The 25,546-nt window shown below is 41.9% G+C and overlaps 1 protein-coding gene across 1 annotated transcript in view; it reads left to right on the top strand.

The window, feature by feature from the left end:
- LOC138293509 (vitamin D3 hydroxylase-associated protein-like) overlaps window positions 1-25,546 on the top strand; it is a 314,222-nt gene that overhangs the window by 221,379 nt on the left and 67,297 nt on the right. Inside the window, exons 9-10 of the mRNA XM_069232751.1 lie at window positions 9,362-9,459; window positions 13,534-13,633. Of these exons, the coding sequence (XP_069088852.1) occupies window positions 9,362-9,459; window positions 13,534-13,633 (198 nt within the window). The remainder of the gene's footprint in view (window positions 1-9,361; window positions 9,460-13,533; window positions 13,634-25,546) is intronic.

Below are 25,546 nucleotides of genomic sequence, written 5' to 3'. Positions count from 1 at the left end.
GGAGTGTTAAAAATGGGGTCTCTAGTTGGCAGAGGCATACACCCTTGTCCAAGTAGGGACCACAATCCTAGTCCGGGTATGTCACACACAATCCAAATGATCCTGTGTCCACCCTCTGGTAGCTTGGCGCTGAGCAGTCAGGTTTGACTTAGAAGGCAATGTGTAAAGTATGTGTGCAATAAATCATTCAATAACACAGTGAAAACACCACACAGGTTTAGAAAAATATAAGAGGTTTTTCTGAGTAAATTAAGGTCAAAACGATCAAGATTTGATAAATACAAGTTAAAATGTCACTTTTGCAATGATAAGAAGAGTCTTAAGTCTTTAAAAAGCAACAAATGTCTCTTGTGTGCACAAAGTACCTGGTATGGGTCAAAATTACCCGCACAGAGATTGCAGAGGAGGAGATGCATGGAAAAAGGAGGGTGTGCGTTGCATTTCTGGGCGCACACAAATGATGCGTTGATTCTTTTCAAGGACTTTGCGCCGAATTCCAGCATGCAAAGTCAAAGGTGCTGCATTGTTCCGGCTCGGCGATGCGTCAATCCGGTGGGCTGTGCACTGAAGTTCCGATCGCAATGCTGGCGCCACATCGATCTCCACTCGGGGAGCCGGGCTGCGTCATTCTGGGTGGGCGATGCGGTGATTCTTTCACCCCTAGGCAGGCTGTGTGTCGATTCCGGCAGGCTGTGCATGTATTTTCCCAGCACAAGGAGTTCCTTTGAAGAGAAGAAGTCTTTTTGGCCCTGAGACTTTGGGAAACAGGAGGTAAGCTCAATCCAAGCCCTTGGAGAGCACTTCTCAGCAGAGCCAGAGGCCAGCAAGGCAGCATTGCAACAGCAAGGCAGCAGTCCTTCACAGCAAAGCAATCCAGGTGAGTCCTTTGGGCAGCCAGGCAGCTCCTCATGGTAGGTTGCAGGATCTGGTTCAGAGTGTCTGTCCCAGGAAGTGTCTGAGTTGGTAAGGTCAGGGATGCAGTTTATATACCCAAGAGTGCCTTTGAAGTGTGGGAGACTTCAAAGAGTGGTTTTGAAATGTACAAGGTCTGTCTGCCAGAATCCCAGTAGGGGGTGTGGCAGTCCTTTATGTGAGGGCAGGCCACTAGCCTTTGAAATATTAGTGTCAGGCCCTCCACCCTGCCAACCCAGGAAGACCCATTCAGTATGCAGATGTGTGCACGTGTGACTGAGCATCCTGTGTTTGTGGTTGTCTGGGAGAAATGCACAATGGAGCTGTCAACCAGCCCAGACAAGGATTGGAGACAGGGTGTAAGGCACAGGTGGATTTTAGGTGCAAAGAAATGCTCTCTTTCTAAAAGTGGCATTTCTAAAATAGTAATATAAAATCCAACCTCACCAGTCAGCAGGATTTTGTATTACCATTCTGGCCATACTATATATGACCGGTCTACCCCTTTTATATCAGAATCTACCACTCAAACAGTATATGAGGGTAGCCTTAATGTTAGCCTATGAAAGGAGGAGGACTCACAGCAGTGAAAAATCGAATTTAGGGGTTTTCCACCACCAGGGCATATAAAACACACAGGTATATGTCCTGCGTTTTCCATTCATAGCACCCTGCCCTGTGGGTTACCTAGGGCCTACCGTAAGGGTGACTTATATGTAGAAAAAGGGGAGTTTCAGGCTTGGCAAGTACTTTTAAATGCCAAGTCAAAGTGGCAGTGAAACTGCACACACAGGCCTTGCAGTGGCAGGCCTGAGACATGGTTAGGGGGCTACTTATGTGGGTGGCACAATCAGTGCTGCAGGCCCACTAGTGTCGTTCAATATAAAGGCTCTGGGCACATGTAGTGCTCTTTACTAGGGACTTACAAGTAGACCAAATATGCCTATTGGGTATGAACCAATGTTACCAAGTCTTAAGGGAGAGCGCATATGCACTTTAGCACTGGTTAGCAGTGATAAAGTGCGCAGAGTCCTAAAACCAGCAAAAACAGTGTCAAAAAGTGAAGGGAGACAGGCAAAAAGTTGGGGGTGACCACCCCAAGGCTGTCAAGTCAAACATGGAGGAAGTAAAGGATGAGTTAGTCTATGCACATTATCCGTCTTCATTTCTGAATGTATCGATATTGTACTGTTATCAAATGCAGTTTACTGGAAAGATGTGAAGAAAGAAAAATTACCTTAAGTTGGGCCTTCTGGGTTCTCCAGAATACAGCTACCTTAAACAAATTAATACTACAAGGATTCCTCTGGTCTTTGCTTCCTAGAAGCGACAGTGCCACTTTCAGACTCTGTAGATTGTAGTCTTTCTTGCTGCAATGTTATTATTTTCTTTCATTTTTCGTTTAAAGTTGTTTTGTAAATGAGTGTTTATGGTTATTTGTTTTACTCTTGTAAACGTTTTTAAATTAACTGATATTTTTTAGCCGAATGAATTGAAATTTGACCTATGTAGTCTGCAGCTAGACTATCACTTTCATCTAGCCGCCCCCCACTGATCATTGAGGACCCCTTCAGATGTGCCAGGATTTGCCACCTAACATTTTACAATCTTCAGGGTATCTTTGGGTCATTTACCCATTGCTACCTATTTTCACATGTTCTGTTTAAATTCATTACTGATCATTAGTAAAGAGGACATACTGAGGTTAGCATTCATCACAGGAGACAGAATTTGCAGTAGGTAAGAACCAAGTGGGACCTGGACACTTTCATCGTATCTGAGTGGACATCACCCATGCATCTTCACTGTGACTGTTATGCCCGCAGCTCCAGTTTTTTTTCTTTACTGTTTGATCACTGGATGGACTTGAAGACTGACGTCTTCCTGCAACCAAGAAGAGGGCAGAACTGAATGGACATTGACAATCCACGTTTTAATTCACTTTACACTTTTCTCCCTTTGGAAATTGGAAAATATTAAGTGGACGTGATGAGACCTGCATCCAGCTGTTAATGTGTCCCTCAGTCCCATCTGGCCTTACAGAGTATGTGCGAAAGATCTTCATGCGTGTGTGTGTCTTTGTGTGCATGGACACTCCAAATGTTGTACACTTGGATAACTGTATGTCTGGTGATCCTCTGCCGGGGATATGCAGGTCTATGTGCATTCGTTGCTGTATCTCTGGTAGCCTGTGTGCACGAATGCCAGTAAATCTGGTGTTCTGGGTGTCTATAAAACTATGTATATCGATAGCTGCATGTTTGGTGGTCTGTTTTGTCTCTGTGACTATGCACTGACTACTGTTTGCAATGATATCTGTAGGCGTGGTGCTCTGTGTGTGCATGGATGTTCATATGTGTGTTTGTTTGCATATGTACATGTATGAGTAACCTGTAGTAAGTTGTGTGGATGTTGTATATATCTATATGCATTCACTGTAGAATAGCTACATCTCTTAGCTTTCTAAATGCTTGTTTTACTTAAATTAGCATGGGAAGTGTTTTGTAGGGGACGTCAGAAGCAGGACTGTGATTAGGCACCTTAAAAACTATTTCTACCCAATGTTTTAGGTGCTTCCTTCTTTGCACCATTCATTGGCCTATTATCCTTGAATTGTTCTGTGCAATGTTCCCATTTCATTTCCTCACTGTATATGTTTTTCCTTATCCCACATAAGACGTGTAACCTTCTCTAGGCACCCATCGGGTATATACGCAGGTCCTCTTCAGACGTGTGAGATATTTTGGTTTGTTAGGTTGGATAAAGCACAATTTCCGTCTAGGAAGCCATTTGTTTGGTCTCTTAAAACTATTAGGATGAACATGTGTTATAACGACCAGATTCATTGGGAAAATAACCATAGTGTGCATTAACAACTCCTCTGGACTTGGCTTTTGTATGGTGTATGTTCGTTGAGACACACAAAAAACACAACTTCACCATTAGATCACTCATTCATGCACATATGAATACCAAATCCACGAGCACTGATGCAGACAACACCACAAATGGAAACCCATGCACAAATACCAACAACACTACTGTAGAAGGCACGGGTCCCATGGGGGCTAACTTTACTGGAGTAGCTTAGTTTAATCTGCACGGTTGGTTTTCCGATATTCTCTTTATTTTATTTTGTCTCCGGACTAACCTGGTGTGTAACCAACACACACCACAGCTCCTCGCCCGTCATGTCCATTAGTATACACGTGTTCCTTACCGCTTAGGGACTTATCCCTACGTTGTTAAAAATTATATACAAAATTTTTGTTAATGTTTGATCTATACCGCTCTGCTTTTTCCTCTCTTTACTTACGTCTCTTTTGACCCATTTATTAGTCTGCATTACTCCCAACACCCCGTTACCATGGCCCTTCTCCCTTCTCTCCCCCCCCCCCTCTAGGTGCTTGCTGCTGTTTAATTTCACTTACTTGAAGGTTCTGCATGAAAGTTAGACTTTATACCTTTTGCATCCACTCCACCTCATACTGCTTAATTTTCTAGGGAATTTTTGGAGGCTTATCAGGGCTTCCTCGCCTTCCCTCTTCAACAACTGGAGAAACCATATTCGACTTAGCTAATCCAGCTCTTTCTCCAAAACCTACCGACATACCAACCACGTCCGTACTCTCCCTGGCCGGATAGGCCCAGGTATGTTTACGGAGTACAGAGACTCCTAGTGGGTTTCTTCACCCACCGCCTAATATGACCTTTTTTCTTTTCTACCATTTTAGTCACTTAGTTGTTACGTCTCTCTCTATCCCAACACTCGTGCTGCTATTTTTACTACACATCGCCTGGGCTATTTGTGCATTTCAACCTAATACGTAATCTCTCTGTACTTCTTGTTTTCTTTTCTCTTTTCCACTGGATCATTTGGGTGTCACATTCACGTCTTCCGCTTTTTCCCCTCTCACCTCGATATCGTCAATAGGACACACTCTGAGTACATAGTTTGCCATGCCTATCACCTTCCTCTCACTAGTGTGTGCATGCTCACATTTTATAACACCAGCGGAGCACGAGTTCAAGTTACTTATTTTTCTGACATGTATATACACTGAGTAATATACGACACTTAGCATTGATTATTGTTTTACAGCCTTGAAAAAGTCACTTGTGTGACGAAACACGTGTTGGCGGTTTCTCTGCATTAATGAAAAACTCATCTATGACCAACACGGTCTAAAGGATTAAACACCTTGATCAACATCAACTTGGAATCAGTGTTTTTTTCTCCGCTTCTGGATCCACATTACCTAGGGAAACTGTTTCCCATTGATATAACCAGACTTTACTTCTCTGAGTGCCTGGTCATTCTGGACTAATTTTCATTGTGTATCCTATACACAACTTTCAGTGCCCATCGGGTAGTGGGGCACTAGACCAATTTGGCACCAGTTTCTCGCTTCTTTGACTCTGTTGCTCAAAACAAACTGTAACGATACGGAGGTGCGGCACTCTGACCGCCACTACCCTTTTTCGCTGTGTGTTTACTTGGCAATGTTGATGCACTTAAACCAACAAGTACATGCACACACAGGAGACATGAAGGTACCCTTGCACATACTCCAACCAACACACAGTTACATTTATTGATCCCTGCACACAGAGGCAATACAGATACAAGCACACATACAGTCCCCAGACAAAGCACAAACGGAATCACATGAATGACAGAGGCCATATATCCAGTTAGGGAAACGGCCTTCACAGCGTGCCTTGAGCCACGCAGGCCGTAAGCATGCAAGCGTTACCACGCTTGCCATGAACCCTCATTTGGCAGAACCACGCAATGCGTGGCTAAGGCACCATGTATTTGCGTGGTTCAAGCACACAGGAGGAGCAGCTGGAAGAGGAACACGGCATCCGTTTAAGTAGGGCTGCAGCGGTTGGGGAATTTTTAAGGACAGGGTGGGGTAGGTTTTAGGGTTCAGGGCTGGGGGATTGGGGTAGTTTTCAGGACAGGACGAGATTGTTTTTTAGGACAAGGTGAGGTAGGTTTTAGGGTTTGGGGTTAGGAGGTCAGTGTAGTTTTTGGTACGAGACGGGGTAGGATTTAGGGTTTGGGGCAGGTAGACTGGGTAGGTTTTAGGACAGGGTTGGGTAGTTTTTAGGACCGGGTAGGTTTTAGGGTTCATGGCGGGGGTGGGGGGGGAAGGGGTAATTTTAAGGACAGGGTTGTGTAGATTTTAGTGTTTAGAGCAGGGGTTTGAGGTAGTTTTTAAGGACAGGGTGGGGTAGTTTTTAGGACAGGGTAGGGTTTAGGGTGGGTGAGTGTTGGGGTAGGTTTTAGGGCAGGATAGAGATTAGGGTGGGGCAGGGGGTTGGGGTTGTTTCTAGGACAGGGTGGGGAAGTTTTTAGGACAGGGTAGGTTTTAGGGTTTAGGGCAGGGTGGGGGTCGGGTTAGATTTTAGGACAGGGCGGGGTAGGGTTTAGGGCAGGGGTCAGGGTTGCTTTTAGGGCAGGGTGGGGTAGATTTTAGGATATGGTAGGTTTTAGTGTTTAGGGTGGGGGGACTGGGTAATTTTTAGGACAGGCAGGATAGGTTTTAGGATAGGGCAGGGTAGCTTTTAGGGTGGGGTAGTTTTTAGGACAGGGCAGAGTAGGGTTTAGGGCGAGGAGGTTCGGATAGTTTTTAGGAAAGGGCGGGGTAGGTTTTAGGATAGGGTGGGGTAGCTTTTAGGGTTTAAGGCAGGGCGGGGGTTTGGGGTAGTTTAGGACAGGGCGAGGTAGGTTTTAGGGTTCAGGGCGGGGGCTCGAGGTAGCTTTTAGGACAGGGTGAGGTAGGTTTAAAGACCGGGTAGGTTTTAGGGTTGAGGACGAGGGCATCTGGGAGGGGTTGTAGCACACAACCGCTCAGGGCGTTACTAAATATACCTTTACTAAGCATGCTTTTACAATAAAATTTGTTGTTAAAGGCTTGCGTGGTAAAGGCGCAGGCGTAGTTTCGACCACATTGTTAAGCCATGCGTGGTTCTGTCATACAACCCATCCTTCACTTTAGTCACCTCTAACCTGCACATCACAAGCATGTAGAGGGAGAACTCTGTAGCGTTTGTCATGCACTGAGTACTTTGTTGGTCGTTGTCGGTCTTGGCAACAAGCACCACAGTTTAGTCAGGTGTGAGTGTGGTATCCGTAATATCCTATTTTGTAAACGTGATTCAGGTATCATGTTGGAAAGGCACAGTTGGATTGTAGTATGTAGTTGATGGTCCACTTTGATCACGAGTGAGTACATCATTGACATGTTTACGTTGCTTTGACACCCTATGAAGCGGCTAAAATATTTAGGTTATCTTGTTCCTGGCATGGTCTCCACTTGCATTACCCTCGCTTCCTAGTAACAAAGACATGCTCCATCATAAAACAATGATAGCTTAGATTATCAACATCATCAACATTTCTCTGCTGTTAAGGGAACAAGATCCAGTTATTCGGAAGCCCCAGTGATGGTGGCATGTGAGTAGATCAAATTGTTGCCCTCATTTCCATCAGAAACTCTTGGCAGCAGTACAGGTTTATAAATAGACATCCATCCTGTTTTTTTATTTTTTTTATTGAGAAAGGGCTTCAATTCAAACTGCGAAAATTAATTGAATCTCATAACTTCGACATCGCCCACCACTTCTGCCATTATAATAAGCATCATGAATTTAACCAGAGACCATTCATTTTTTATTTATTTTGAATGCAACATTTTGTATCAAAAGTAAAATGGATAGAACTTTGTAAACTTACAGTCTGACTGAGATGTGTAGAGTAAGAGCCTGCAAAATGCAGAATGGAGTTTCAGAACATAAAAGTGGGAAACTTCAAAAACCAAGATACAGATTTGCCTAAAAGGATCGCTCTTGGTTTGTGGAACTCACATCTGATATGAAAAGCTATAGCAGCTGTTGCTATCATTGTAAGCACTAGAAAGTAAAAGAAAAATTGATTACTGATTCCCGAGTGCCAGCACAAAAGACGCATAAAGTTAAGGTAGAAATGTTCCTCCCACCAGATCTTGCCAAAGAGTCTTTGAACAGAATTCAGTGGTGAAACTTAGCCTTCAAAAACTTGGTTTGGCCCTTTTCCCATTCTCTGAATATAAGACTCGGACAGCGGCATCAGAATCTGAGTAGAGAGATTTGTTTGTAGAGTATCTGGGAGTTAGACCATCCACCGAGGGGGAAAAGTGCCTAGTTTTGCGCTCCATGGTTTTCAAGCAAAGTTCCAAGCGGCCTGAAGTTTGACAAAAGTATTAGTGGAGCTTACAGGATGGTCGTTCTGAATAAGATTTGCTATAGGTTCATGTATAGACGAGAACAACATTGTAATGTGTAATAATATGATCGAGCCATGTCTTTTGTCAAAGACATAGGAAGAAGTGGATTTCTAGGGTGCAATCCAAGTAGCCAGCTAAAGAAGAATTTTCAAAACCAGTGCGTGTTGAACAATTAACCTGCCCAGTAATCAAACATAGCGGTGGTCGAATTCAAAATGTTTTTAGAACACCTATCTTCAGTGAGCACAAGCCATGCTTTTGGGTATCTTGTGGTGCCTTCTGGTATCTTTAGACAGACTCCTTAATCAAACTCCTTAACTTTATCAAGAAAGCCCAGTTGAAAGTGAATATTTTGCCTGATAGATCTGTGTGTGTGTGTGTGTGTGTGTGTGTGTGTGTGTGTGACATCCATGTAACCCCGCTCCTGCCTTTCTTAACCAATGAGTGCCTCACTCGACAGAAGTCAGCAGTTATCGCCAACAGGTGACGAAAATCCATCAACAGGTTCTAAGTTTGCAGCGTAGTAGAATGCACTATGCTTTAATATCTTGTCAAATAACTTGTGTTTTACATAGTGTGTCACACTGCAGCTCTGCAGTTTTTAAGCAGGCCAATAAACAGTGCTACAGTTAACAATTTTAATGGTGTTCAGTTGGACGGGATAATGGTCTGAACCTCCCTTGTCAGGATTCAAATTTGTGACAGGTCGGTCAATGCATGGTAGGTCAGCGTCCAGCGTTAGGATCACTGAGTCATTTTACCATCTTGAAAACGTACCTAATGTACACATGCTCCAATCTGCTATGTTGGATTCTGAAAAACTGCACAGAGCTAGGAACATTTGTTGAAATACTGAGAGCAACAAGCAGTCATGTTCAGCAAATAGCAGGTGAATCAAGTACAGAAAAGGCAACTATGAAAACAGTTACACGAGGGGATGCGCTTTACATTGGTACCCTCTGATTATGGCATCCTTAGTTGTGGGTAAAGCTCTCACACTAGAAATCTGGGATTGGAAGAATGGCAGTGTGAAATGGGCTTGATAGAAACCTGTATTTCTAGATGCCTCCTAAATCCAGGTCTACTGTTGACCTTTGTGGGATGTAGATATGTATTTTCAATACAAGAAAGTACTAGGCCTGCTGTTCTAATCTTCTTCTTCCCTTCTTTTTCAGCTGGTCGCCTTCACGCCTCCACGTGTAGAGTATGCTACTTTTGAGCTGTGCTCCAGAGGCGTTCTGTCAGATGGAGGTGCCACTTTACTGGACAAATTGTGAGTATTGCATGCTCATGTCTTAATATCGGAAGTAAAATTTACAAACTGCTTGGGGTCATTGAGTTCAATTGCTTTTTCTTTCACTGTCTACCATTGGTGCATTTGTTCCATCAATGTAGACCTTCAATACTAGTTAGGTTTTTTCAGATTTTTTAGTTAACAGTTTTTCCAGCTGTTGCTGATAAAGAAACGAAAAGTTATACAATGTCGTCCCGTTAAGAGTTATGATACACGCAGCAAAGTACACCAAGTCATCAGTAAAGTGAAGAAAGTTAAACAACGAACAAATCTATTTATGGTCAGTGTTCTTCACAGTGCCATATATGGGTGAGCGTTGCCTTGTTTATAGGCATGGTTTGCTGATGCACATAGAAAAAAACTTTCTTGCCCCAAGGTTACAATGTTCGACAATAGGGAGGTAGCAACTTGCTATAGCAAACTGTCCTGTGTTAACAAAAGGTACTACAGAGCAACATGGCTTGACACTTAAGGGGGCAGATTACTACTAGGCAGTTATCTCACACCTAAACAGATAATTGTCATAGTTAATTAAACATTTGGGGAAGTCATTGCATCAGAGATTTATACCGTTCAGAATAAATTGTCAACCACACGCAAATACACTGCAACTTTCACCCTCCAAAGTAAGGGCAAGCCAGTATCTATCCGTATCTTGCTTACATATAAATGTATTAATTGCATTGTAATGTTTGAGGTGGTAGCTTCAGTGATGAATGGATCCACAGGCTTAACATTTACAGTACCATACTATAGATAAATGTGAACAGTGGACGGATAGGACCTTTCATATCCTTGTGATCTGCTTCCCTTAAACCCATAATCTTGATAATCCCATGGTATGGGATTAGACTTGTTACAGTTTTATGGACAGTTCTATTTTCGTATTTGGATATCCTGATGTTAGCTGATCTTCAAAGGGTTCAACCTCATTCTTTCTTTACTACATGACTGAAGGGTGTGGACTATTTTACTTCCAAGTTGTAATTAATTGGTGCTGACCTGTGCCTCCTCCCGCTGTTGTGGGCAGTGATGGATAAATCGAATTGGGAAAAAAATGCTATAGGATCCCAACATTTAGGTTAAAAACATAAAGGGCCCTATTACTAGTTTTGCAGATGGGAAAGTCTGCCCGCCAAACTCCCGATAGGAGTAATTAAGAGTTTTTTGCAAGGTCGGTGGGCCAAAACCTGAGTTTCCGCTGGTGGCCTAGAGGGAAACAGGCTACAGCATTGCCTCCAGCTCGTAAGCAAGCTGGCGGCAATGGTGTAGACTGCAGGGGGCACCAGCAGCCTCGCAATGTTCACTGTCTGCAAAAGCAGACAGTGAACATTGTGAGGGTGCTGGCCGGAGTGCCTCTGCACTGCTCATGCCAAGTGCATGGGCAGAGCAGGCGCCCACCTGGTACCCCCTGCACCAGTTCCATGCCAACTTTTTCATGGGGTTGCTACTGCTATGAAACCGCTGGCAGAGAAGGGGGGGGCATAATCCCCATGGCAGTGCTGCTTGCAACGCTACCCTGGTGGATTAGGACCGCCACCATCCTCCAGACTGCTGGGATCTGAGATCCTGGTGGAGCAGGCGGTTCCCTGGCATTCCGACCACCAGAGTTGTAATGTGGCTTTCTATAGACCGCCACACTCGCAATCAGGCCCAAAGTGTGTGGTGCTGTGAGGAGGGGAGTCATAGAGGTGTCATGAGAAGTCAGCCTTGCTTCACTGAAGAATCATTTCCCAAACAACTTCTTTACACCCTGGGTACCCTTTGAGGCCCTCTCTTGCCAGTTTCATATAAATCTGCTCCGGGATACTGAGTACCCTATGCCACTCCAATGCGCTCTCCCGATTACTCTCAGGTGGCACCTCTGCATCTAGGTGCTAAACTCATTGTTCACAAGCACCAGCCCGCTGCAAGGCCTGAGGGGAAATCAGGTGTCGAAAGCAGGTGAAGAGGTGCGAACCAGAAGAGTTGAGCTAGGGAAATGTAAATAGCGCTTTTCTCAATACTGTTGCTAAGTTTAAAGAATGCAATATGATAAACTTTAAACCAGGAGCAAATAGTGAAGATAATCAAAATCTAATGTTGACATTGATTTCTCGTACTGATTTATTTAATTGTTATGAATTTGAAGTTGTAGCGCATTCCCCACTGAAGTGAGCAATTTGGTGTTTTTGTCCATGTCACACCTTGAAAAGGAAGCTTTTCTGCCTGCTGCAAAAATGTGGGCTTCAAGCAAATGTCCGGTCGAGAGGCAAGTGGGAAAATACGTCTTCCACCACAGTATCCACACCTGAATTCTGTTCCATTGTGCAAACGATTTGCACACAATCACAGCTGACTTGGTAAAGCATCAAATATTGCAACCTTTAAGCAAAAACATTTTCCCTTTTAGCACAGAATACATGCAGCTGGAGTCTGATCCGCCGGATCCAGCTTCCTTGGAAGTCAAATACCAGCTGTTTAGAGCACAAAATTCTAAAACAAAATTGAGGGCTACATACAAGGCAAAAGGATGGAGTCTTTCATAGTGCCTCTCCACTCCAGAACAAACAAAATGTAATATTAATGGAGGTCCCATCCTGGGTTATTTTTCCTCATCTTTGTGACTATTTTGTTGTCTTGTTATTGTCACCTATCCTTTTTACAGTTGTTCATAACGCAGTGACACACACTGACACAGAGTTCTTTTTTCGCAACTAGATAATTTCCCTGACCACAGGTGCACCTTCCATTAAAGTGCAGCCCAAGGGCTCCCAATTGCTTATTTTTTTTGACTTAGATCTGCTACTGCCAGACTTGTTAGTCCTCTTGTGTCGTGATTACTAGTGTTATGGTCTTTGGTATTTCTTTGTTATTCACAGCTTTTTAGCATCTTTGGAATGTTGAGTACTCAACAGCAGTAATCTGAGAGAGAGAAATGTTCCCACTGCAGGCCAGACTGACAGACGGCAGCTAAAGATGACCTTTTTGCTAGGTTATCATCCTGCTCCGACAGAAACAGCTGCTGCGTAAAGCACCATCCTTAGGATGCAGGATACACAACAAAATTGAATAAAAGTCAGCATAGTAGAAGGCCTATTAAGGTACCTAAGCAAATGTACAACCATATATGGCTAGCAGGAGGGTGAGGAACCCGGAACATCGGATTGTCCTTAGGTGAGCTCAGAACTAGAAAGCAGAGGCCATTTAGATTAAATAACCTATTGCCTAACAGGAATAACTTCTGGGTCAGGGCAGGTGTCTGCACAAAGTGAACCGTGGATGTGTGCTGTGCCCATATTATCAATAGTCCCATTGAAACATGGCAGTCATCTTGATTGCAATCCCAGCCACCGCAGTATAGCGTAGAGCATATATGAACAGATCGGTGCATACCCCTGGCATCCTGAGAGTGTTTTTTTCTGGAGCTCAGTGTGCAAGCATAGGTAAGAACATAACACAGAAGAGTGATGGTCGGTGAAATTGGAGGTCTAAGACTAGCTCAGCTGTGTGTGTGTGTGTGTGTGTACGTGTGTGTGTACGCACGTGTGTGTGAATGAACACACATGCTCTCTTCTAGGTGTTGTTTCCCAGTGACGGGCACCAAGAGATCTCAGGGGACCAGCACTGATGAAGGGCAATATGACATGCAGGTACCAGCCAGACCATTAGTGTGTGATGCTTGGTCCATGATTGGTTGGTTGGTTGCATGGTAGGAAAGCAGGTGGTGCTTTAAACAGTGGTACATAAAGGAACCTCTGTGTGTACAGTCAAGTTCTCAGCATGTCAAAAATAAATATGATGCTAACGTGGGTGGTGGGGGTATTTTTGTCTTCAACATTGCCAAGCAGCTTGTAAAGAACAGGGAGACTGGTGTGCTAAGCTATGTGTAGGGTTTTTTTTTTGGTAGCATTCATTATAAGAAAATGGTCTATTTACCTTTTAATGTAAACTTTACAATGGACTGTTGTATGCCGAATAGGATTTTCCCCTGCCCCATTAATGTACCTGGATGATTATAAGTTGTGTTGAGAACTCGTTCTTCTTTTACCAATAAACTTCTTTCTTTTTCAGCAAAGGGGACTTAATCGACCCAAACCTGAAGCAACAAATCCAGTGTTATCGAATACCACGTGTGATAAAGACCCTCTTGTCTATTATTGCGAAGCCACTGGTGAGGATATTATAAATCCTTTTATTGCCTTAACTGACGTGTTCTTCGAGCTGTCTCTTGCATTAGATGGCAATCCAAAGGACTGTTGTTCCCATAACTTCATTGTCTCATCATGTTCCTGACTAACACATTTCCATGTGATCGAAATATTTGTAGCCTAATGAGTGACATCTCTCCTGTTCCAAAACTGGCCCATCTCGAGATTGTTGAGCGATCTCTGCTGCCTGACTGGAACCTTTCTCTCCAAGACTAACAAGATTCAGATTTCATGACTGACCTGTGTCAATCTCTGTGATTGACATATCTCATCGCCAAAGACAAGTATGTCACCAGCAGCTTTAACAACACATTCAGTGACACAATCCTGGTAAATTTACAGTCCGTGAGTGTCACCCCAGGTCCATGATGGGCATGAATGTTTTATCTTTACCCTTAGGGGACATTTCTGCATCTCAACAAGGGGTATATTTCTAGAATGCTGACTGAGACTTCTCCATCCTTTGGTCTAAAATGCCTCGAGTCCAAAAATTGGCTAAGCTGAAGTGCAGTCTTACACTACAGTTTCCTGTCTTATGACTGATTTGTCTTCTGTCCTATCACTGACATAGGTATCATCTTTTGATAGACGCTCGGTACCCCTAAAGCACTATTTGCTTTACCTGGAATTGGCATGGATCCAGCTGTGCAACTAGCATCTGATAGCTTGGCACAAAAAACAGTCACACTTGGAGGCAATGAATAAAGTATTTTTGCAGCACTCAAATAGTAATTAAGTGAAAACGCAACATAAGAAAATCCCATACCAATTTAGAAAAATAGAGAATTTTTAATAAGTACAATGAAGCCAAAGTGAATTAAATCCAATCAGTAGAACTGAAGTTTAGTGAAAAACAGCACCTAAGAGATCAAAGCATCAACTGTGGGCTTCTAGTCACGTGAGACCAGGACAAAGTCAAAAGTTATGGCCAACTGCGATGGAGCATGGTTTGGAAACACAAGGTGGATTGGGCCCAATCTCTGCTTACCTTTGGACTTAGAAGAATTTTTGAAGAAAAATGTCTGAGAAGGTAAAGTTCAGTGTGTGAAGGCAGTCGGCTGTGTCCAAGGAAGTGTCGTCGTTGGGGAGCTGCTGGATGAAGGTGCGGTGAAGATTTGTATGTTTGGACGCTTGTTTTTAAAAAATCGAGAATCTTCAGCAGGATGAAGCTGCAGGCTTTAGACAGCAAGGGATCCACAAGCCTTGTGATACCCTCCTGAAGAACAGCCGCTGAACAGAATTTTGCTGCTGTGAAGAACATAGCAGAAGCTACCACAAAGTCAGGCCAATTGCGACAGACCTTGGGCTGATCAATAAGCAGGTAGGTCTTGGTCTTCTGTTGGTTCTCAGATTTTAGTTTATGGCTGTTTGGGCACCGTTAGCACCAATTGGAAGGAAGGGTCCAGGACTGGTGGGGAACTTCTTGGAGGGCAGGAGTCACTTTAGGCAGGGTCCAGCTGCGGGTTCAGGGTTGTTGGAGTCCCTGAGCTCAGAACAGGAGGCCAGCCACCTTGCCCGTGGAGTCACTTTGGTAGTCCTGCAATCAACTGTAGGGCAATCCTCTTAGGGAACAAGGCAGGCTTCAAGCCACAGGGCAGCCCTCTGGTGGCAGGATGGCAGTCCTCTGAGATACAAAACAATCCTCAAGTAGCAGGGCAGTCCTCTGAAGCAGTCCTTCTTGGGATCATCCTCTTGTCCAAGAGTGATCGGAAGAATTGGTCTCAGGGTCCAATATTTATACCTGGTGCCAGTGTTAGAATTGGGAGAAACATCTAGGCCTTTCTACATCCGGAAATTTCCCTTCTTCCCCTGCCCAGGCTCTAAGATCCCTAGGGTGACAAACAACTGGTGTCAAGTTCACTTTGAGTGTACTGAGGCAGCCCCTTTGAAAGGTAAATGAAAATGAAACAGGATGGCCCATCCTGCCAACAGCTAGCCCCCCTTTGTCTCACTGTCTGGGAGGACTACACAAAGGCCAACAGCCAACTATTCACAGTCATGTGACCCATGGCACAGGCTGCAGGCACCAAATGGTTAGGACCAGAAAATGGCAACCTTCTAAAAGTGGCATTTTTAGAATTGTGACAAAATCAACTTCGCCATTGAAGAGAATTTTAGATTTCACTTCTTTTGAGACCAAATGTGACTTTTCTCATCTACTCAATCAAAAGTTAGGACTTTTATTAAATGTAAAAAGGTAACCCAGTGTTATTCTATGGGAAAGGTAGGCCTTGCAGTAGTGAAAAGCGAACTTAAGAGTTTTTCACTCCCAAGACATGCAAAATGTACATGTCCAACGTTTTAAATACACTGCACCCTGTCCCATGGTTTGTTTAGGGCCTACCATATGGGTGACTGATTTCTATTAGCAAAGAAGGTTTAGACTTAGCAAAAGGTGTATTTTGCCAAGTTGAATTGACAGTTTAAAACTGCACTACAGGCTGCAATGGTAGGCCTGGGGCATGTTTTAAAGGGCTACTTGAGTAGGTGGTACAATAAGTGCTGCAGGCCCACGTGTGGATTTATTTTACAGGTCCTGGTGGGTACATGTAGTACCTCTTTACCCGGGACTTAAAAGTAAATTAAATATGCCATTTTGATGTAAGACAATTTTACCATGTTTAAAGGCATGAGCACAAGCACTTTAGCAGTGCACAGAGTCTGAAGGGCCAACATAAATGGGTGCAGAACACAGGAGGAAAGGAGGCAAGAAGTCTGGGGTCGATCCTGCAGACACACCCAAGTCCAACAGGTGACAATACCAGCTTCCTTATGCCTGACTTGTCTTCTGGCCCCATGACAGGCTTGCATCCTGATCTGTGACCGAGATGCCTTTAGCTATCTGGCGGACATGCCTTCATCCCTGACAGAATACTAACTCCATCACTTACCTGATTCCAGCCCTGTGGCTGATTTTTCTCAGTTCTCTGACTGGCCTATTTCCAGCCCCATATATACCTTAGATCCAATACTGTGAGTGCCATTTTGCCAGTCTTTGTTGAAATGTTCCCCATGGGGAAAACATCTTTGTGAGTTGAAGTTATAAGCTTGATATTTGTGTTTGTTTTGTAAAATTTATGTAATTTATGGGCAGTTCTATCAGTACCCAGCTGCCGATAGGCAGAAGGCAGGTGCTATGAAGGGATCCCTCAGCTTAATGAACAGAATTACTGCTTCCATTTGTGCTTCCATTCATGAATGTGGCCTTCAATCCTCCTTAGGTAACTTAGCTGCTTAAAATAAGTTCATTTCAGTCTAGAAAGGTTGTGTTGTACAAAATAGTATAACATTGAGTTAAGTTATCATTTAGGTTTGTACATCATTCTTTCAGATTGTGCTATTTCAAACATATCTTTCAACCAAGATTGAATTGTTGGTAAAACATTAGGGGCCAGATGTACGAAAGGATTTTACCCGTTCTGTGTCTATGGGGAAAAAGCTTTCGTACATATGGCCCTATATTTCCAAAAACATAGGGCCTCATTACGGCCTTGGCGGCTGGCGGTACACCAGCAACTGACCGCCAGGCTTATACCTGGCGGTCATAATCCCCAGCCGCCAGCCTGTCCATGGCGGTAAACACCACCATGGAAAGGCAGGCGGTAAGGGGGACTCGAGATGCGCCTGGAGGCCCATGCCCTGCCCATGCACTTGGCATGGGCAGGGGCCCCCAGGCACAGCCCCATCGTGCATTTCACTGCCCGAATTTCGGGCAGTGAAATGCGCGACTGGTGCTGCTGCACCCGCTGTACATCAACATTGCCGCCTGCTCTATTATGAGCTGGCTGCAATGTTGATGTGACTTTTCCGCTGGGCCAGCGGACGGAAACGCTGTTTGTGTCCGCTGGCCCAGCGGAAAAGTCATAATGGGGAGCCACAAATACTACCAGCACTTGCGGTATAGTGGCGTCCGCAGCTTCGGCGGTCTTTTTGTAAGACCGCCAAAATTGTAATGAGGGCCATAATATGTTAACTTTAGCCAGACTAAGAGCTGTAGATAACCATCTGAATACCTGTGGAGAGATCTTTTTTAAATTAGAGGTGTCATGTAATAAGTACAGTCGAGGTGAAAGAGAACCAATATCAGGTAATAATGTCCTTAAATAGCTTACCATTTGTGTCCAGAAAGGATGAGTCTCAGGGCATTTTCTTACAAGCACAATATCGCAGTTGATTTGCTGACATCTCCAACAATTGGAATTAGGGCTAAATTTCGCAGAGTGAAGTTTGGCGTGTAACCAATGCCAATGATTAAGTATTTTAAAGTAATTAAATTTCAATTGTGTGTCTGGAAGGCCTTTATTATAATTTTCTAAATGTTTAGTCCAGTCTTTGTCTGAAAAGGCAGTATTAAGTTGTGTGGACCACCAGGTTTTTTAATTATCGGAAGTATCGATTGAGAAGGATCTATCAATTAATATGGAAAATATAACAGATACAGTACCTTTATCATTTTTCATGTATGAATATAGTGAGCAATAATAAGGTCCATACAGGCATCTGTTATAGAACTTAAGATGGACGATAGTAAAAAATAAAAAAATATTGAACTGTGAATTTGGAAGACGATGTGTTTCCTGTAGTTATGAGAATGATTTCAGGGAAATATTTTGTGTATATAAGTCCTGCATGATGTTTAATTTATGATTACTCCAAACGCACCAATTAAGCTCTTTACCCTTGTAAGTAATAGCAGAATTATTCCAAATTGGAACGTCTAATTGAATATAAGCATTGCATTTTATTACTCTGAGCTTTTTGAAATGCTAATTGAGAAGAATAAATAATTGGATTTGAAAATTGTGAATATTTTGAATTTTTGGTATAATAAATGGCCATGGGGGTAGTACTTTTCAATAAAAACTGTTCAATAATAACACGTAAAAGGGTATTGCGATTTGTGCATAACATGTATATCGAATGTGCTTGTTGTTGAGCCATCCAGTATTTTTCCAAATGTGGGAGTCTTAAGCCTCCTTTTAGTGAGGATGAGTGCAATTTGGAGCTACTCATGCAAGATTTATTTTCTCCCTAAATAAAACAAGGTATCAAAGAAGAGGTGTTATTTTTAAAAAAGTGGACGTTACAGGGAGTGATAGCATGCTAAACAGATAGTTAAATATTGGGATTGTATTCATTTTAATAATTTGTACTCTACCCCATAATGAAAGATTTAATTGTGACCATCGTATAAAATCCTGTTTAAGTTTATCTATAATAGGATTCAGGTTATCTATCACCATACTCTTTAACCCAGAATTAAGTAAAATCCCCAGATATTTACGTTGAGAAGATCTTTACTTCAAAAGAAAACTACCTAGGAAGGCTAGTGTAGTACTTGTATTCATTGGTAGAGCTTCACATTTAGACCAATTAGTTTTATACCCTGAAAACTTTGAAAAGAGATTCAGAAGGGAAAACAGAGTATTAGCCGATGAATCCGTTTTTTTAAGTGTCAGTAATATATCATCGACATAATAAAAAGCTTTTACTTCTCCCGTAGGGATTACAATACCTTTTATATTGATATTTTGTCTGATTGCAATAGCCAGTGGTTCTAAAGCAAGAAGAAACAGCAATGAAGAGAGTGGACATCCTTATCTGGTACCAAAAATACTAAAGTAGGAAGATGTTAAGCCATTGCATGTAATTGCAGCAGTTGGGTAATGATACATGCCTTTGGTTAAATTCCTTTGGTTAAAGTAATAAAATCTGTTCCAAAGCCGATTCTATCCATAGTTTGGAAAAATATCCCCATTTCACCCTTTTGAAAGCTTTTTCTACATCTAGGGACGATATTATGTTTTCTATTTTATTACGTTGTTGCCAGAGTAACTGTAAAATTGTTCGAAGATGATTTGAAGAGGAACGGGATAGGACATAACCAACTTGAGATGGATGAATGTGATGTAATAACTGAATTAAGATGAATCGCAAGTATTTTTGCGAAAATTTTAATGTCAGAATTTATCAATGAAATAGGTCTGTACCTAGAACATTCTAGTGGATCTTTGCCAGGCTTAAGACTAATAGTGATACATGCTTTCAAAGATTCTGGAAAGAAGTGTCCATTTTTTAATGCTTCATTAAAGAAAGTTTATAGCAGTGGGGTTATGTGAGTTTTAGTATTCTTATAAGATTCAATAGGAAAGCCATCTTCTCCGGGGGCCTTACTTGTAGCTAAACAATCAATAGCTTTTTCTTCTAATGTTAGTTCCCCTTCAAGACTATTTTTCTGTTCTTGAGATAATCTTGGACTATTTAAGTTGATGAAAACATAGGGGGTTATTCTAACTTTGGAGGAGTGTTAATCCGTCCCAAAAGTGACGGTAAAGTGACGGATATACCACCAGCCGTATTACGAGTTCCATAGGATATAATGGACTCGTAATACGGCTGGTGGTAAATCCGTCACTTTTCCGTCACTTTTGGGACGGATTAACACCTCCTCCAAAGTTAGAATAACCCCCATAGTCTTCCTCTTTAGTAACTGTACACTGCAGCGATGTACAAAGTGTTTCATAGTAGACCTGGAATCAGAGGGTAGTGTAAATGAGATACCAGAAGGATTTTTAATAGCAGATATCATTCTGGAGGATTCTTGTTGGTGTATTTGATATACTAAAAGTTCTCCCCCCTTTCATAATTGCGTTGGCGAATTAAAAAGAGACATTTTTCAGCATGAGATTTATATAGATTGTTAAGTTTAAATTTAACTGAGAGTAACTTATTTAATGTCTCTAGAAATTCAGTTTTATTATAACTGTTCGTAAGGGATATAACCTCTTTTTCCAAGGATACCTCTCAGTATTTAATTGTTTTTTGAAAACAGATGTATCTCTCATGATCATACTTCTAATTACTGCTTTGCCATCTTCCCAAAGTGTACCTGCATTTGTAACTGAATTCTCTTTTTCTTTAAGAAATTGTTCAACATGTTGACATAAGCTTAGTTTTGCTTGAGGTGCTTTACATGAACAAACATTAATTCTCCAATTGGATTTTGGGGTCTGCGCTAGTCTAACATTAATGTGTATATCTATTAGATCGTGATCTGAAAGTCTGCGGGAATAATTCCTGCATGCATTATCAACTGTAGTGTTGTAGAAGACGTCAAGAAGTAATCTATTCTAGAATGAATTAAATGAGAACAAGGTGTAAAAGTATAATCTCTGTCATCTGGGTGTAATAATCTCCATGATTCTTGTAGTGCAAAATCTTCCATAAGATCTTTTAAGATATGTCTGTCACTTGTGGGATGAGTACCAGGTTTAGCCGATCTGTCAATCAATGGATCTATAGTGACATTCCAATCTCCCCCAATTATTAGTCGTGTAGATCCAAAAGAGGACAATAACCTACTAATTTGAGAAATAAATGTCATTTTGGAGTCAGTGTGGTGCGTAAATCGTACCAATAATCATGAATGAATTTCTAACACAAATTTTAGCAAATGCATATCTACCATTATTATCTATCCATGTTTGAATAACTTTATATGGTAGGTTTTTATGAAAAAGAATGGGTACTCCACATTCACAAATAGGAGTGTTATCATTGTGAAGTTTATTAGGAGTTATGCTAGTGTGTATAACTTGACCAATCCAATCTCTTTTAAATTTTTCGCTTTCTGACACAGTGAGAAGAGTTTCTTGTAACAATGCAATATCTGGTCTTCATTGTCCAATAAAATTAAGTATTTTCCTTTTCTTAATAAAATATGTTAAACCGTTAACATTTAAAGAAACAGCATTTAAAGGTTTCATCTTATGAACTGACATATTCCAAGAAAAGAAGAAAAAAACTAATAAGAGTAATAGAGTTTTAGGAGCATAGAAAAGTAAGATTATAAATGTATAGAAAACAGTTGATATAGAGGAGAAGGAAAAGTAAAAGAGAGAAATAAAAGTACAAAAATTAGAATGTTTAAATGCAGGGAAATGAGAGTGAGTATGAGGAGATACAAGAAGATATAGGTATAAAATCAAGTTAAGTATTTTGGATACATTTAAATCAGAAATGATTATTTAATAAAACAATCAGTACATATTTAAATTGTCCAACACTGAGTGGTAAGACAATTACGTACACTTAACAACTAAGGGCCTCATTACGACCCTGGCGACCGGTGGTACACTGGCGGTAACACCGCCAACAGGCTGGCCGTGTACCGCCAGTGTATTATGACCGTGGCACATTAGCCACGGCCATACCGCCAGCCCCTCCACTTCACCGCCAGGCTTCCGGACAAATTACACCGCAGAGTGGTAAACAGAGACAAGGGTAATAGTGCCATTTCAAATATGAAATAAAGTATTTGAAATCACTTTAAGATATAGTCCCATAGAAGGAGAAGAGGACACCATTTAAAATAATCTAAACAGAAGGAAAACATGATGCAGAAAGCTTCAGAAGAAAAAGAGGAGTGCAAAGCATTATTGCATAAATTGTTGTGTTTATCATGATCAAGGTTTCAAGGGTGGTCTAGATTTATCTCTAGGTTGATGTTTCTTCCATGCTTTAAGTTTACCACCTTAAGACCATTGCCGTTGAACAGTCTTGCATTCTCCTTGATCAGCATCGTCTGGAGTAGTAGATGTAGAAGATTCTTTTGTGGGTGGTGGAGATGAAGATGTATGTTCCATCTCTGAATCCTTTTCGTCCAAATCATTCAAAAATGATTCCAAGTCATAAGGATCAAAGTACTCTTTGGTTTTCCCTTGAAAAGTCAGTCATAGTGGCAGGTTCCAAAAGACCATATTTTATGCCTCTCTTCTTCAGTCTGGTGCGCAAATCTAAAAATAGTTTCCCTTTAAGATTGGTGGGTGCTGAAAAGTCTGCAGTGATAATAACTTGTGATTTGTCAAATGAATAAGGACCACAATTCCTTGCTACCATAATAATTTCACTAGCTTGTTGATGTCGCAAAAACTAACATATCATCTTTCTCTATTTGTTCCAGAAGACCTATGATTCTAAGATTGTTCCTCCTACTGCGGTCTTCTAAGTCAATCATTTTCTGCTGCAAATACCAGATATCATGACTTGTGTCAGGAGTCTTATTGAGACGAGACTCAATATCCGTAATGCGACTATCCATTGTCTTCATGTGTGATTGCAATTTAGTAACTTCACTTCTTAATCCTTGAACTTCCATGGTATTTGCAAAGAGTGCATTATTTACATACGTAATTGAGGATTTTATATTTAGTAGTTCTTTTAATATTTTGTCCATAGCTGAGGAAGGTAGTTCAGTGGATTCAGCCATTTTTTTACTTTAAGCCAGTGGTATCAGATTTACATAACAGAGCTGCACTATATGATAATTGTCTTACAGCTTTAGATTCTGACATAGGAAATATATTTTCCTCTTCCTCCAGGCTTCATCTAGAATCAGGTGATTTTTTTTTTTTATATATATATGTCTGAAGACACAGGTGTCATTTTCAGTAATAAGCACACATTTTGTTTTTCAATTTTCTATTCTCTTTTTAATTTCCTGAAATTCCCATTAATCATGCAGACTTAGGGGTCACTCAGGTAGTGCAACTTGTTTTCAGTGTTCAAAATATTTTTAACATAGTTCGGGCTACTTATGAGAGAGAAAGAGGAAAAAAAAAAAGAAAAAGTATTCCTAAAAATTGACCTTTTCCTGTTTATATCAACTGAAAAAACCATGATAGGTGCGTAAAAATCGTTTAAATAGTAGCAAGTGCAGTTAACTTAACTTAGTTGCTCTGTGATATGATGTATTTGCCCACAAGTAATTATCCAGACTTCAAGATCAGATAAAAGCCATCTAGTTCACTAGAAAATATGGAGATAATTTTCCAATATTTATTTTCCTTTCCAGTAAAAGTCTGTGATCAGTAAAATAGAAAGAAAAGGAAGGGCAGTACACCTTCATTTAAAAAGGATGCTTCATCTTTGTCTGCAAGTCGCTAGTTTAAGCTTATCAGATCAACCTTTCCTTAAGCTTTAACTCCATTTGCATAGTGATTTACCTTCAAACAATAAATCCCACAATGTCCTCAATCCTTTCAGCATTGTAATCTTCTTTTATTTATGGCATGGAGTTCGGAAAAACGTATTACGCACGTTTCACCATCTCAGTTTGCTCTAGCTCTAGAAGGGAGCCGCCATCTTCCGCAGCGCCTGGCTCTTCCCCTCTATTATCTGAACATGAATCAGGGATTTATGGCATGATCCTGTGGGAGTCTGCTGCCTTACTGCCTGAGACACTGCTTCATTATCGAGGAATACTCTCTGATCAGGGGTCTCTGAGATGATGGTGTGGGTCTGCTGTCTACTTCTCGTTTGAGACAAATTCATTTTTAAGGAATACTAACTGATAGGGTAACAATAATGCTGCACCTGCCTGGATGTGACTCACTCCTGGATGGGAAGTGCACAGGACAGTCACCTGTTGGTGAGGATAAGTAATGAAAGCTGGACAACAGCCTGATTTTGGCACTAATGCTTGATGCTGGACCAGTCTGGTGGAGAGCTTACTTCAGGGAGTGAAGATTACTTCTTGATGAGTGTAGGGAGGACTACAGTCTGTATCTGGTGTATCTTTTATCTCATTAGGCAGAACCTACCTTATTAGGCAGTGGATCCCCCTGCCCAACAGGACATTACCTTCCTGAATAGATGTATCCCCAGTGCTGCAGCTTGACTGTCCATCTGGCTATAGTGCTCAACCTAAGGAGTAAACCAGCCGCACTACTCTTAGGCATTAGTTTACGAATCCTGGATTGTTGACTCGAGTGATAACTGCTGCATGTGAGGGAAAGGAAATGTGCCAGGACTAATTATCCTTCATCAGGCAGTGTCCTCCTTCATCAGGGAACAACCGAGTTAGGCAGTAACTAATTACCACGGTATGCCCCTTTGAATAGCTGTGTGTGTTTGGGTACTGATTTTATGCTAGAGTAGCAGTATACAGTGTGTATTTAAGTTGTACCAAAGGCTAACAGTAATAATTTACTTATACACGCACAGATACCTGCTGGTATTTGCCACCCACTATATGTCAAATGAAAATCTGCAATCGGCAATAGCGGTCCCTATCTCTAAATTACCCTTATGACATTTTAAACGTGGAAGTAGATCTCTGGGAGTCCATGGACCCAGACTCTGTCACTCACTTAATCCAAGCCTAGGATGGCACCACAATACAAAGTTTCTCACTGACGCACTCAGCCCCTGAACACCGCAAATGACTCAGCACGTAACCTGCACCGCTGAATCACAGAACACGCCAACAGCATAGCCCCCTTCAGAAAATCCACCAGAAACCAGCACTGTAAGAAACCAAGCTGGTTCACGACAGAACTACGAGAATCAAAACACACCTGCAGACGACTGGAACAAAAATAGGGAAACAACAAAACAAGTGAAGACCTCACAGCCTACAAAAACGCAGTCACCACACACTACCAGCTTATCAGAGCCTTAAAGAAAGCTGACATTCAAGAACGCATCAGCACCAACGCACACAACAACAAGGAGCTATTCACCATAGTCAAGGAATTCACAAACCCTGGAACAGACACCTCAGACATCCCTCCCTCCCTCTCAAGACCTCTGTGACGACCTCGCCACCTTTTTTCACCAGAAAATCCAGGACATATATGAAGGGTTCAAGAACCAAAGCCTACGCCCACCAGCACCAACACAGACCCCACGCTGCACCAGACCCTGAAACATTTGGCCCCTATCTCTGTAGAAGACACCCAGAAACTCATGAACTCCATCCACTCAGGAGCTTCCTCAGACTTGTGCCCACATCACATTTTCAACTGGGCCAGCGCCACCATCGCACCAGAGCTCTGCTGGACTATCAGGCTCTCCATTGAGACCACCACCTTCCC

This window comes from Pleurodeles waltl, chromosome 4_2 (assembly GCF_031143425.1).
Source record: "Pleurodeles waltl isolate 20211129_DDA chromosome 4_2, aPleWal1.hap1.20221129, whole genome shotgun sequence".
Classification (NCBI taxonomy): Eukaryota; Metazoa; Chordata; class Amphibia; order Caudata; family Salamandridae; genus Pleurodeles; species Pleurodeles waltl.
This window is presented reverse-complemented; position numbering and strand designations above follow the sequence as displayed.